The 14616-nt window shown below is 35.6% G+C and overlaps 1 protein-coding gene across 10 annotated transcripts in view; it reads right to left on the minus strand.

Annotated features, from left to right (window-relative positions):
* Positions 1-4280: 4280 nt before the first annotated feature.
* LOC149219310 (glycosylinositol phosphorylceramide mannosyl transferase 1-like) overlaps positions 4281-14616 on the minus strand; it is a 154885-nt gene continuing 144549 nt past the window's right edge. For 5 of the 10 annotated variants that reach the window (XM_089384320.1, XM_089384326.1, XM_089384323.1 and 2 more), the window contains one exon: positions 4447-4680. Coding sequence is in view for 4 of the 10 variants with exons in the window: in XM_089384324.1 (XP_089240450.1) it covers positions 4668-4680 (13 nt within the window). In the remaining 6 variants the exon portion in view is untranslated. Of the gene's footprint in view, positions 4681-6666; positions 6759-14616 lie in introns of those variants that run through there. The other 5 variants (XR_016249225.1, XR_016249226.1, XM_089384319.1 and 2 more) reach the window with 4 other exon arrangements.

Raw genomic sequence — 14616 nt, forward strand, 5'->3', positions numbered from 1 at the left:
GGGTCCAATTTTTTGGTAGTTTTTGGCATGTGATTTTTGTTTTTTTATGGTTTTCGGGCACATGATAGTTTTCCCCATTGTTTTGTAGATTTGGTCAAAGGAACTATGGTTGTATTATAATCCATGGCATCTGCATATAGCATTGTAAACATTGTAAAGAATGTATGTGGAAAAAAAATCATGTTGGTTTTCCGGATTTTGAGTTTCCAGGATAAAATCTCTATGTTAATGTGTGTGTTTGCCATTAAATATTTTATGTTTTGATTGAGAATTTGTTTGCAAGTATTATCTATGCAGGGTTAAAACCTATCTTGAGGCCTTGTTTTTTGACTGTAAGTTTACATACTCTCCCTCTCTTAGTCTAATAAATCTTTCTTTTAGACCACATACAAATTAGTTCCATTCTTCAATCTCCTCTCCTTTAAGTTCTAAAGCAACTAGAGAATTCCAACTCTAGATTGATGAAGGCTTCATATTTATTGTCTCTACAATTGTTATGTACCAAATAACCCAATAAATATCAATTAACACCAATTTCAATAATGACACACATAGAATTCAATAAGTGAATCATAAGTCACTTCAAGGAGGCAACCTCTAATCACATGATATCTAAATCCATAAATGAGATGCCTATTCAAATGGATCTCATTGATTTTTAAGTAGGGAAGATGATATATCCTACACACTCAGTGAATCCGACTATAAATAATACAATAATAATGAATTTGGGTTAGGGCCTTAATATAGTCATCCCTTTAGAATATTTGTCCTCAAAGCTTGTAACTAAAGGTATTTCTTCATGAACTTTTTATGTTCCGATGTATCTTCTTTTGGAGGAATATTCTTCCACTTGATTAGGTCATTTTCAATGTTTCCATCTTAAAGAGAAAAATATCATCAATCTATAACTCCTTTTGTTTTAAGATAGATTTTTCCTCCATATACTTTTAAACTAAAATAGTTTTCCCAACAACTTTTTTTAGGTATGAGACATGGAAAACCTTATGAATGCTTGGAGGAAAATATAACTCACAAGACACTTCCAGTCTTGTGAAGGCTCTGGTAGGGTCTATAAAATTTTGGATCTAGTTTCTAATTCTTCTTTTATTTGAGATTAGGCATCAATTAACACTAGTTTTAGTAATTCCATACTTAGAACGAGTGAGTGAATAAAAAACCCCTTGGGGGCAACCTCCAATTACAAGATATCCAAATGTGTAATATGAGATACCTATTCAAATTAATCTTCATGATTTCTAAATAGAAGATAAAGGAACAAGATGTATCCTACACATTAGGCCAACTTGACTGTAACTAGTATAATAATTTCGAATGTGGCTTAGGACCCTAACAAAAATAGAATGAACATTGCATCTCACATGAGAGTTAATTAGAGCATTTAACATCCTATAATTTCAAAAAAATCCATCCATGGATCCTCCCCAATTCTCACTCTATACCCTTTCCCTATATTGCATGCCAACCAATTTCCTAATGAAGGAATATATTTGATTAGATTCTTCATTGTATCGAGGTCTTTGATAAAGGAATAAATTGGGTTTTTAATCTAATCCTTCATTGATAGAGGATGCTATACCTTACATAATTTTTCCCACAATCCTTCATTGTTCATTAATCTTCACAAACTTTTTGCTACAGAAGTCTGTCATAAATTATTAATATCATTTAACTCCAAGCCTCCAAATTCCTTTGGTTTGGATAACTTCTTCCATTTTATCAATGTGATCCCTCTCTTTCTCTTTTTACTCTCATAGTATTGGAACATTTCTTCCTTATTTTTGCAACATACCTTTAGGAACATATGCTAAAAATATTCCTCGTTATTGGATTTTCTTCCAAGACTAATTTGAAAAAGGCCAATCTTCCTCCCCTTTATAATAATTTATAACACTAATTGGTAACTCTGCTTTCATCCTTTTCATAAAATCCAATTCGACTCTTTGAACCTATAAGCATTAGGCTTTAGACACAAAACTAGATATTTAACCCCATCATCCAAAGAAGAGATATTAAAAGAGTGGAATACAATTTATAAATTCTTATTAATGAACCTCAAATGGTCTCACTTCATGCTCTCTCCAATATTTAGAATTTGACTATGTAAACTTGGCTCTATACTTGTTTGTAGTTAGCATTGTTCTGCATTCTACTCTTAAGTTTGTCACCTTGCAAAATGTGAATATGTTGTATTTATACATTCCAAATGTTTCTTTCTAAAAATACATGTTTGATCTTTTTGTTATTTGAGTGTTATTAGTGTTTCTCCCTAACAAGCTTACAAATTCAAAGTCCACATATTCAAAATCCTTGTTTTGTTGATCATGTCAATGTTTATACATCACAAATGGGTAATTTGTTTTGCATTTTTTTTTTTACGACTTTTACCTCCATAATTGTTTGGCATGCTCTATCTTTTTCTTTTTGTTGTGTGGGAGTTCCACCCCATTGTGGATGGATTTATGCCACTTTTCACATTTCTATTGATTGTAGGAGTTCCACCCCATTGTGGATGGATTTATGCCACTTTTCACATTTCTATTGATTGTAGGAGTTCCACCCCACAATGATGTATTGTTTGCCATTTTTTGCCGAACTACATAATGAGTTGTTTGGCTTTGAAGATTCATTTCCTACTTCGCAATAGAGGTTTTTTTTTTCTGATTTTCTATATATCAAGATTACTTAGCCTAAAGCAAAGGTAACCTATTTTGTATCAAGTGAACTTGCACTACAAAGTGGCTGCATTTTCAATAGTATCGCCACCCAGTGACAAGCCATAGTTAAAAACTTTAATCTAAAATTTAGTTTAGTGGGTATCATTTCGTATTAATTCAAATGTTTTCATGATGAACTGCATTGAACTAAACATTTTGTTGGGACAGATTGTGTTAGAGCCTTGCATTGCACCTAATCAAATGTTCTTGTGAGCTAAATGCTGCTTTCAACCAAACATAAAAACAACACCGATAGTAACACAACTTGCATTGAAGGAAAAGGGAATATCACTTGTACTAGAAGAGGTGACCCATGAAACGCCATTTTTTCTTAGTAAGTAATTATCTTTGTTCCTCTATTTGATTTTTTAAGATGTTGTAATTTTCCAAGACTTTATTATCATCAAAATATTATTAAAATTATTATAAAATACAATGCATCTGGATGTTCCTCCAACCGATCAAGAAAAAATGAATTGGAATTATTGAGAGTTGTCTATCCTTTATGAAACTTGAATATTACTCCGCCAAAGTGTGAGTTATTAGAAATGTAAATACCCAAATGATAATGGAATGCACTACTTTCTAACCATGTTTTCCTTAAACCAGTTCATTATTTTTACAGGGTTCCTTAGAATATTTAGCTCACATACCAAGTGAAATTGTCAAGCAAACGAAAAAGTCTTTCCCCAAAAGATAGTCTATTGGCCTTGTTTTTGTACTTCACTCAAAAGAGAAACAACACATCATATCAAACTGTTTAAGACAAATGCCTTGAAATCAGATTTGGATACCTGCCTCTAGCAAACTATATTTGAACCGTCAAGATTCAACATAAACTTGACAAAAGGCTTTCCAATAAGAAGCTTATTGCAATTCCTTGTTTTTGTATTTCGCTCAAAAGAGAAACAACGCATCAAATTAAACTGTTTAAGAAAAATGCCTTGAAATCAGATTTGGGTGCTGCCTCTGGCAAACTATATTTGAACCCTCCTGATTAAACTTGACAAAAGACTTTCCAATAAAAAATTTATCACATTTGGATGCCTGCCTCTAGCAAACTATATTTGAACCGTCAAGATTCAACATCAACTTGACAAAAGGCTTTCCAATAAGAAGATCATTGCAATACAATTTAAGGTACGAGAACTTTCGCTTCAAGAATAGAAAATCAAGCACTTTCCTTACAATCCCATCATTATCCATTTCATTTAAAGGGTGTCATAGGTATTGCCTGTAATATGTAAAATATCCTGCTTGTGCCACATAACGGTTCAAACGTATCCTCAAAGCAGATGCTCCCTATGCATCTTCTCATTAACCACTTTGACAACAAAATGAGAGACCAATATAGGCATACAACAGGAACCACCCTTTTTACCCTATTTAGCACAAATACATTTGTATTGAGATAATTAGACAGTTTAATGAGTCCCCACCATTCAAACTGACGCTGAAAATATGGAGTGAAACTGAATTTCCAAAACATGAAGTCTCAACATGATTAAATACATAGGTTGTCTCCAACCTAAACAAAAGGTGTAACAACAAATGAACCCTTCAAAATTTATCTTCCATAAAGTAACAGTACTTGATTATCTTTAAAATAGGGTTGAACTACACCAAAAGAACCGGGAAAAATTAAAAGTTCGTTCAAGTCCAATGGTACAGAAAGAACAGTGATGTTTTATCAAGGCAGGTAATATACTTCAATACCTGGCATAAACGAAATGCCCACAAAATCTGATCATAACAAGAATACAATAAGAAATTGAAGAAGACTACCAAAACCATTCATATTGAGCATTAACAGCGTTAAAATTACTGGCAACCAATGGCATATAACCATATAGAGAAACAAAGTCATTGAGACATTTATTTCTCCGCTGACTGTGTCCTTTCAAGCTACTAATGCCGCCTGAACCAATTTCAAATAATTTGCCTGCAAAGAATGTAAGTATTAAGATGAAATTACTGTTGCAATTGTCCCAAATCTGAACTAATCCATTGTCTTTTTTTACCAGATCAAAAAGATTACAAAAAGAACAAATAAATGTATTTTGTAACAGTTCCTCTAATTTGGTACATGGGAAACTTTGAGACAGCAAAAAGAAGTTCCAAATTGATCATTCAAGCAAACAACGAAATCACAAAACGCTCAACAATCTGGGTGAACCACATAAAACTGGGATGACATGCTGGATGCTATTTCATCGGCGTGAAAATGGGCTAAAACAAGCTAAAGGGAAATGTAAAGAATATATTAAAATGTGCTACAATGGCACCGATGCATTCCAGGTGTTTTCATGAAAGATTTTAGGAATTTACTCTTGGATCTCTGGAAGCTATGTTAGGACAGCATTACTTAGAATAATTATAAAGAAGCAACAAATAAAAAGAATAGAACTATAGGAGTGAGATCCATATAGTGCTTTTGTACACTGGCTTGATGGTAATCTCCTAAGTATTGTCTGAACATATCCCAGCAGCCTGTGGGCATGTACATGATTAAATAACAAAATGATCATTGCCAAAATCAGGAATTCCATAGTGAAATTCGTTGTTGGAGTAACCCGAAAACACCTTGGGATGAATGGATCTGTGAAATTTGTGAAATAAAGGAGGTTGAGGATGAATACCATTTCCTTTTAATTTCCCTATATCTAATAATACAAGACAACTTTACCCAGTTTCACGACTTAGTCTTCAAGACTTCCTTGCTTGTGAAATTTTAATGAGCTAGGTACTTTCATTTCCACCGTGTTTAAATATATAAATGACTTTCTAAATAATATTTAGTCTAATTCCCTTTATTTGCTAAATAGTCCTTTTTGGTCTTAGGGATGGTAAGCATCATCATCAAAATTGATTTAAAATTGTATTAAAATGCATTTTTAGTGATGCCACCAACATGTTGGGTATTGGTACACAATAGTTTCTCCGCATTGATGAAATTGATGTTTCCCATTTATTTTTTTCGGAAAGCAAGAAGGTGCTGATGTTTCTTTAAAGATACGTAATTCGGGTAGGAATATAGTGCTCTATCCAACATCAGTATAATAATATACAGTCTTTCGTACTTGGATTTGAAGAAATCAAGTTAGACCACCCTAAGGTGGTTCGCAGAGAGCATAAAATATAGTTTCTTCACACTGGCCTGGTGGTTAAATGTGATCACTCCCACACAAGGCAAGGGTCAAACTTAAATGATTGAGAGCTCATTCTAAATCCTTTGCAGCAAACATGTGGACAAGACTTGGACAAAGGGCAATAACAGCCAATTCACAAACAAAATAGGTGTACAAGGTATAATCTAACAGCTATCTAGGAATGTTGTCTCTGAGTTTCTGTAGATTAAAACAAGTAGTAAGTTTATATTAGAACTGGATTACTTAGATATGATCTAGAAATAAATAAAAAGAACAGCTGTGTAAGATGAAGCTTGAAAATATTTTCGCAGGTTATGTGCTAACCACATATTATACATTGTTTTGCATTAATTAAAAAACTGAGCTTTTATGTTCTTTGCCAACTACCAGATACTAGTTTCATATCATTTCTTCCACCTTCATGGGAAAAAGAAAAATCTGAGATTCCAGTTGACAACATTGACCTACTAAGGCACCCAAATTAATCTCCTTTAGAGAAAAGTCAGCACCTTCTTGTGTAAGGGACATGTTCAATATGTAAGACCTTTATTGCATGATGCTTAGCTAGCATTGCCATCTCATTAGTAAGCACTTTTGTTAGAATATTTATTGCTATGACCATGACAATCTGCAAGTCACATTCGGTCTTAAGAATAAATTGGACAATATATGATTATAATCTTGTTAACTTAAATGGTACCCAAGCAATAATTGGTGGCTTTATCTTCATTTATTTTCTCTAATGTTGAATATTACAGATTCATCTTTCCTTACCTTATCATTAAAGTGGCCAATCACTCAGCACATTTAATAGTCATTTGTAACAGATCCAAGTGTTGTTTTATCCATATGCATTTCTTCATTGGGGTACCTTGTATATAAAAAGAGATAAGGTGCATCAAGGCTATGAAATCTGACTACTAGAAAATGTGCTTCTTGTTACAACAAAATCTAGCATCCTCATATGATGCAAAGTCCCAAGCACCAAGGGGCTAGTCTTGTACAATTCAGGAAGGCTACCCACAGTCACAAATCAGCCCTAGCTTGCTGAAATTTATAGCAGACAACTACCTTAGAGGGCTAAGGGTGCCATTCTTAAGCATTATTATGAAAATGAAGTCATGTTAATCTAGCAAAAATTGGTTTTATTATATGAGAGGTTAACATGACAACAATTGCAATAAGAGGGATAAATCTCACATTGCTCTATCCAATTAGCACATAGTTCAATACAAGGAATTTATAACATGCTACAAGTATCTCCTACTACAAAAAACAGCATATGAAAATATCATGCACAATGAAATCCTCACTTAAATCATAAAAGTGATATTATCCATCTAACCCTCCAATTTCCAAGCATATGATGCACAAATGAAGTCCAAGAGGAGAGCTCCTTAATCCCCCAAAGTCCCAACAACCATTAGAACGGAGAGAAAGCTCCTTTATATAGGGAGTCCCTTCTCTCATACAATAAACAAATGTTATTTGCTAACTAATCCATGACAAGTCAAAGAAATAATATAAAATTGGAGTAGTTAGATCTCTCCTTAATCCATGATTGAACATGTCACAATATGTGGCCACAACCCTCTCAAGGAGAACTTGCCCTCAGCCAAAAATAGGAAAGAGATTACATGATAGTCTCCAAGATAGGGTGAACAACTAAGAATAGGAATGTAACTCGGTCAACATGTGAAAGGTCCAAATACAATTCACCCTCCAAGATGGACGCATGCAAAATATAATTAACTAATCTTCAACCTAGGAGGATGTGCTGAAGAATCCACCTAGAAAAGCTCACAAAGTGCACCCTCTGGGGTGCAAGAAAGTAAAACAATAAAATAATTCTCCTAGGAGAATGCTCCATAACTAACATCCAAAAATAGCAAGTGGTCCACAAAATGCATGTAACCAATCCACATTTATGAATCCCATGGATGAATGTGCAAGGTTCCAACTAGACGGAGCCCTACATGAGAAAGGAAGTGGTCAACTTCAAAAATAGCAAGTGGACCATCTCCACAACTATGTCCTCGATAATTCTCCAATAATCGAAATTAGACCAACGAAGAGCATGCAATTTGCCTTGTGTGGACCTCCAATTATGCTGCAAGCCCCTCAGTGATATCCTCCATAACCACCTAAAATAAAATAATATATGTGCCAAGTCAAAGAGGTGATGACACTCTTCAATAGAGGTCAAAAGATGACAAGCGTAGCTGAAATATCCATGCAATAAAGATGAGAAAGCATCTATGAGAGGTGTGCCCTAGAAAATCATGCCATGTAACTACCTCAACCACCCAACAAATAATAAAATATTTCCATGTGAAGTGTGCCGTGGAAAGGAGGGATAAAATTGGTTAGACCTCATCAATGTCCACGCCAAAACCATTTGTTCTTTCCCAATACCATCAATTGATGTCCCCAAACCATGTGCACAAGAAAAATTATGCCAACCTCTCCATCAATCATAAAATAACCATGTCAACCTTGCAAATTGTACCCAAGAGAGGAGTGCTCCATCCAAACACTAAATCTCCTCCACATAAACCCCTCCAAGTGTGAACAACTATCAAGTGAAGTAGGACATTGTTTTCACAAAAATATACACTACAAGAAATTTGAAAGACTCATAATCTGCAGTGAGAAATCAATGTCAACATATAGGACATTTTCCCAACTTGTCACCAGCTAATCTCCTCTCTATTTGGGCCAGTACTTTTCTAACCTGATTTTTTTTTTTTTTTTTTGGGGGGGGGGGGGGTTGGGGTTCCCTAGCGGCTAATGCGCTGAAATTACCGTGTAGATCTGCATGCAAACTTGTAAAACCAACACACTAAGGGTCTCTTTGGCATGTAATCAAGCAACCAAAGATATGATGACAAAACTGTTGAAATAATTTGATGGAAATCCTGTGTTTTCAATAGATTAAGAATGATAAGAAAGGAAAAGATAGAAAAGTGCTTCAAATGGTAAATACTACAAAATAAAGGCCTAAATGAACTTCTAGGTTGCTGCACAAAGAACAAACAATGTAACAACAAGCTCCAAGACCTAGCGAATAGCATATTCAAACTTTATTTTGCATTAGTCAGAAGGTTGATTGCACCATAGAGACATACAAAACTAATCCAGTGATATTCCCTGTACAGAATACAAGAAGCTAGAAGAGAAGAGGACAAATGAAAGGGATGTGTTGCTGCAAAAGAAAATTCAACCCTCAATCTCATGCACCTTCCTCCTTTTATCAATTTTTCTAGTGCACATTGGCCATGCAAGAATTCTACTTAGCTCATTTGTATTTACTATTGATAGCTAAGGGTAGTGAAGTGGCCATGTGCTTTAGTTTACATGGAGTGTGGTGAAAGTAAAGCATGCACTTTGTCTAAGTGCACTCATCCCTCATGCACCTTAGTTCACTAGAGATGCGCTTTGATGGACTGAGGTGAAGTGGCCATGCATTCCTCTTAAGTGGAGATGCTCTTAGTTGACTGATGAAGAATTGAGGTGATTCATCCCCACTCTAGTCGACTAGAAGGTGTCCTAGTTAATTCCCTAATGCACTCAAGTAGCCTTCCAATTAACTTAGGCATGCACCTAGTTAACTCAAACAAACTAACTCATATGACTCCTTAACTTCATGAGTCCAGTTGGCTCAAAAATGCATGTCATTAACTCCTCCATGCGCTACATCACTCCAGGACTCATCCATGTATCCCAGTTGTCTTCAATTGACTCATGAATGTGTCTAGTTGACTCAAATACACACCTAGTTAACTCTAGCATGTGCCACATCACTCCAACCCATGCATGCGCATGTCTCTCTCATGCATGTGCCTTGATCTTAATGATACTTGTCACTCCCTAAGCCGCTGTGTCACCACTTGAATCTGCCACGTCATCAGCTGAAGATGCCATATGTCACTCTAATGGATGCATGTGTCATTCTGCATGGCTGACGGCTAAAAATAGAAAAAAATTGCATGTCAAAGAAATTATGATCATTGGACTCTACTTTCTGCAAGGAGTCTGAATATGTACTCAGAATTGACATGTGAGAATCTGAATTGGAACTGCTAAAAATAGAAAGTCACCCAAAAAAGGCTCATTCGATTCATGAGCTCGCAAGGACTCCAAATATGTGATTATAACTGTCATGAGGACCTCCAAACTCTGCCTCCTAAACTGTAGGGAATTGCTAAAAATAGTAATCCTCTCCAAGACTGACGAGAAGACTTATTCAATGTCTCTGACCAAGGTTACTTGGGAGTGGGGAGTGGGAACAACATTTTCAAAAGCTCCTGGGTTGGGAGCAAATTGGGAGCGAATTTTTATATAATATATATTTTGATCGCATATATATCAACAAAAGCATGTAGAATGATGAATTAGATATAAAAAGCATAAAAACATGGAATAAACCATATAACATCAATCATCTAGAAGTTATAATCTTCATCAACCACGTCCACAAGTTACAAGTTCTCATTTATATAGCATGTAAGGGTGCACATAACCAAAATAGCATCAAGTGCAATCCATCTTTGAACCGAAAAGACATCAACAAATAGGCTCTAGATGGCCTCTAGCATCCAAAAAATCATGCTACAACAAATAGCTACATATCATCAAAATCATTGCCTATCTTGGGATCTTTGTCATTAATATCACCCTCTAAGCACTTAACATGAGATAGAAAAAATGTAGCATGCCAAGTCAAGATTTTGTTTGAGTGATGGGTACATTTTTAGTAGGGTCATAATAGATGAGTTCGACAACCAATGTCACAAACATCAAGGTACATATAGGCTTTGGTGCTCTTGATTAAATACGAGTCTCATACCCTAGTACATGACAAAATCCAATGGAAACATTGCAATCCCCCCAATCCTGAAATTTTGAAAAATTGAAAAGTCTGCTGGATTTTGAGTGAGATCTAAAATTATATTTTCTCCATATGAAATCCAATGAGGTCGAAACCACTCTCAAACATCTTGAGTCATTTCATAGTAATGTTGAAATTTAAGTAAAAGGATAAAAATGAAAGATAAAGGAGCATGTCACATTTACTTTAAGAATTTAACATTACCATGAATTGCATATCAATATTAGAGACATAAGCTTGAATATTACATTGCCCTACTCAAAAACTCTTGTTTCTTTGAAAAAAAATGTGTTTGGAATATCTTAGTGACAAAAATTTTGTGAAAAAACCAGGTAGCGAATTTTTTTTGCAGGAGCGCGCTCCAGGAGCGATTTGAAGGGGGGGGGGGGGGGTGTCACTCCCCCACAACCCTATCTCTGACTCTAAAACTGGAATTATATCACTGAATCACCCTGTATCTGAACTCTTTGGGGAGCACCTTTGACTCATAAAAGTTGTCTCTATTAAGTAAGCTCTGAACACTAGCTTCATAAAGTTGGCTCTTAACCCTCTAGTTTGCAAAGGGGCAAATCTAGGGGTTAACAATGACAACTCAAATGGATGGGATTCCCCTTAGGTATACCAAGAATCTCAAGATATCTACACTTGCATCTGTAAATGGAAATCTATAAACCATTGTGCCTGTCCTATGGGCAATGGAGTCAAATATGTATCATTCCTCAGTGGATCCACTGAAAGGAGGTATTGCCCATACCTGCCCATCCACAACTGTGACCCACATCCTAACTATCATGTAAACTACTCCTAGTAGAAAATGTGTTGAAGTCGACACATGGGAGAGCCACCTTGTCAAATGTCAAGGAGGAAAACACCTGCCATGCATGAAGGAACTCACCAATGAGGCCAATGGGCCCTAAGGTACGACCACAACCTACTGATGTGAATAATGTGTTGAAGTTGAACACTGACAAGGATCACCCAATCAAAGCACAATGGCGATTAGCCTTGTTGAATGCGAGATGATGGCCAATGAGGCTTGTTGTCACCTAAAATGTACACCTAATTGTGGGAAAAGTTTCCAACCCCACAAGATGTAATCTTTATGGCACAACACTCAAAGCAAGGGTTGTCACCTATTCCCTACTCACTTTGTTTAAGCTCTCTCCTAAAAGCTAAGGGGGCTAGTTCCCACCCCCTCCACCCTCTCTTTTTGTTTTTTAACCATATATATATATATACCAAACATTTTTGCTTAAAAAATTTATAAATGATCCAATAAATAAATTAATATTTACTATAAATAAATAAATGTATTAAAACAAAATGTCACCTAATATAAAGTAACACCCCCCTCCCTCTCTTTGTTCCCTATCATCCAAATTTTTTTCTTTAATAATAATCTATTAACCATATTACTAATAAGATATATTAACATATAGATATTCTAATTCAATTTTAAATATATTAATATGATATATTTAGTATCATAATATTAACTTTATATTCTAAATATTAAACATATGATAATAAATAATACTCAAATTCATAAAATAAAAATAAAAATATTTTAACCACATTATAATTAATAAATCTAAAAACAATATGCTTGACCTTTTACCACATAAAAACATTCAACAAAAATTATATTTATATTAGATGGATTTCCAATATGATATATTTGATATTAGCCATATGATATTAAATCAAACCCCCTTAAATAATACTAATACTAATAATAATCTTCTTGTCTGTTTACCTAATAATAAATAAACATTCTATTTATATTTGTATTAGTTATATTAAATTTTTGTTTAGTCTTTTTTTTTAACAAAGTCGGTTATGATATATTCATTTGAAAAAGGGGGGGAGATAAACTCCGAGATACAAAATATTTGAGCAGATCAAGAAGGAAGGTTGGACAAAATTCCTTGATCTGTTGTTTCCTGCTTTTACATGAAGCTCGAAAATTCCTAACTTTCCTACTACACTTGGTTTGTAAATTCTAACATACTGCTGAAGTAGAAGAGTACATTTTCTATTCATGACTAACTAAGGAGAGATTCAAAAAACAGATATAGGAGGTGCATTATGGTTGTGAGAGAAACAAATTTTGATAAGTTATGGAGTTGTCTCTTCCTTTCATTCTTTGTTGATCGATTTTTCCTCATTCTGCTAGAACCCACTGCAACGATCCATTGAGTTTGAGTTCTCCCCGGACTTCTTTCCCACCATTTCTTGCAGAGACTGTAGGGCATGCTCGATATGAGTGCAACGATCGTTAAGTTTATCAATGGATTTTTTGTGCTTGGTGCATTGATAGTTAAGAAAACCAATTTCAGATTGGCATCGTTCCTTCCATTGGTTGTGCAAAAACCTGATTTGTTCCAGCACAACTTTGATAGATTTGCAGTGAGGACAACATTGATTCGGATCCATAGAATGAGGATCAGGGGCTTGGTAAATTCAGAGAAATGAAGAGAAGATAGAGGAGAGAGGGCGTTGCAGGGAAACGAGGGGAAGAAATGGGAAGGCCCGCAGAATTGCAACGAAGAGAAGAGGAAGGGAACCCGCTGCAGGGAGGAGGAAGGAGAAAGCACAAAGCTTCGAGGTGATTAGAGACAGAGAGAACCGCAGTGTGATGAGGGAAGCAGAGAGGATATAAAGAGAGGAATGGCCCGAAGAGGAACCAGTGAGCCCAGCGAATCTCCACACATTGGAAATCGACTTGCATAAAAGATGAGGGAAGCGAAAACAAGGAGGGTCTCTTATCAACTTGGGAGAAGGAGCTTTGACTGAGAGAGATTTCATTGAGATTATGACAACGACATGCTTTAGAAAGGAGGGGACTGATTTTAGATTTTTCTGAGGTCCAATTGTGCATGTGAAAGGATGAGAGATTATGGTATGGATTTTAGATAGATTTCCTGGTTAATTTTGACCTCTCCGTGTGGCCTGATGCAAGATTTAATTGCAAGATCATCGGCTATTTTGTTGTTTTCTCTGAGAACATGGAAGAATGTGACCTCTCCAAGATTTTTCATATAATGTTGAAATCTGGAAACTATTTGGGCTAGATCAGCATTCTTGGGTTTCGTATTCTTGAGCATTTGTTGGATAAGAATAGCAGAGTCACCAAATATGATTGGATTCATATAATTTCCATTGCTAAGAATCTGTTATCCCAACAAGAAACCATAGGCCTCCGCCCTATTATTTGATTAGAGACCCAAACTGTTGAGAATTCAATAGGGCAATGAATATGTTAATTCTCTTTAACTTGATAACTGTTTGTGTTACCTTTTTCCTTATTAGCTTTGTTCCTTGTTATTATAATGTGAGATACATCAAACAACTACCAAAACAATAAGAACAGTGACACAGTATATAGGCTGCAAGCCAGGGCCAAAACCCCTCCTCTTAAGGGGAAAACCCTTAAATCTCTTCTCTTCTTATAGATCCTTCAATTGAAGAATACCAAGACCTTGTGACTCAGACAAATACCCTCCAAGATCAAGATCAACCACCAACTCGGCCTCCTGCTGCAAGAACTTCGACCTCCTATTGCAGATCCGAAATTTTGTCTGCCCGGCAACTGCTGCAACTGCTGCTGCCACACTTGAAGACTTCGATCTTCTTCTTAGAGCCTCTTCTTCCCTTCGCTTTCCTTTCCTTGTGACTTAGGGCTAGAGAGATACCCTTAGTGACCTTCGCTTGCCTTCTTTCCTCTCTTCCTTCCAAGATCGAACTAGAAGCAACCCTTGCGCAGAAACCCTAGCTTTATCTAGCACGTGGGAGAGAGAACTAGCCCAAACACTTCGACTTTCTTTGTCCTTCTTTT

Source organism: Pinus tabuliformis, chromosome Q, assembly GCF_031772625.1.
Source record: "Pinus tabuliformis cultivar Carrire ecotype Pingquan chromosome Q, CPIR1, whole genome shotgun sequence".
Classification (NCBI taxonomy): Eukaryota; Viridiplantae; Streptophyta; class Pinopsida; order Pinales; family Pinaceae; genus Pinus; species Pinus tabuliformis.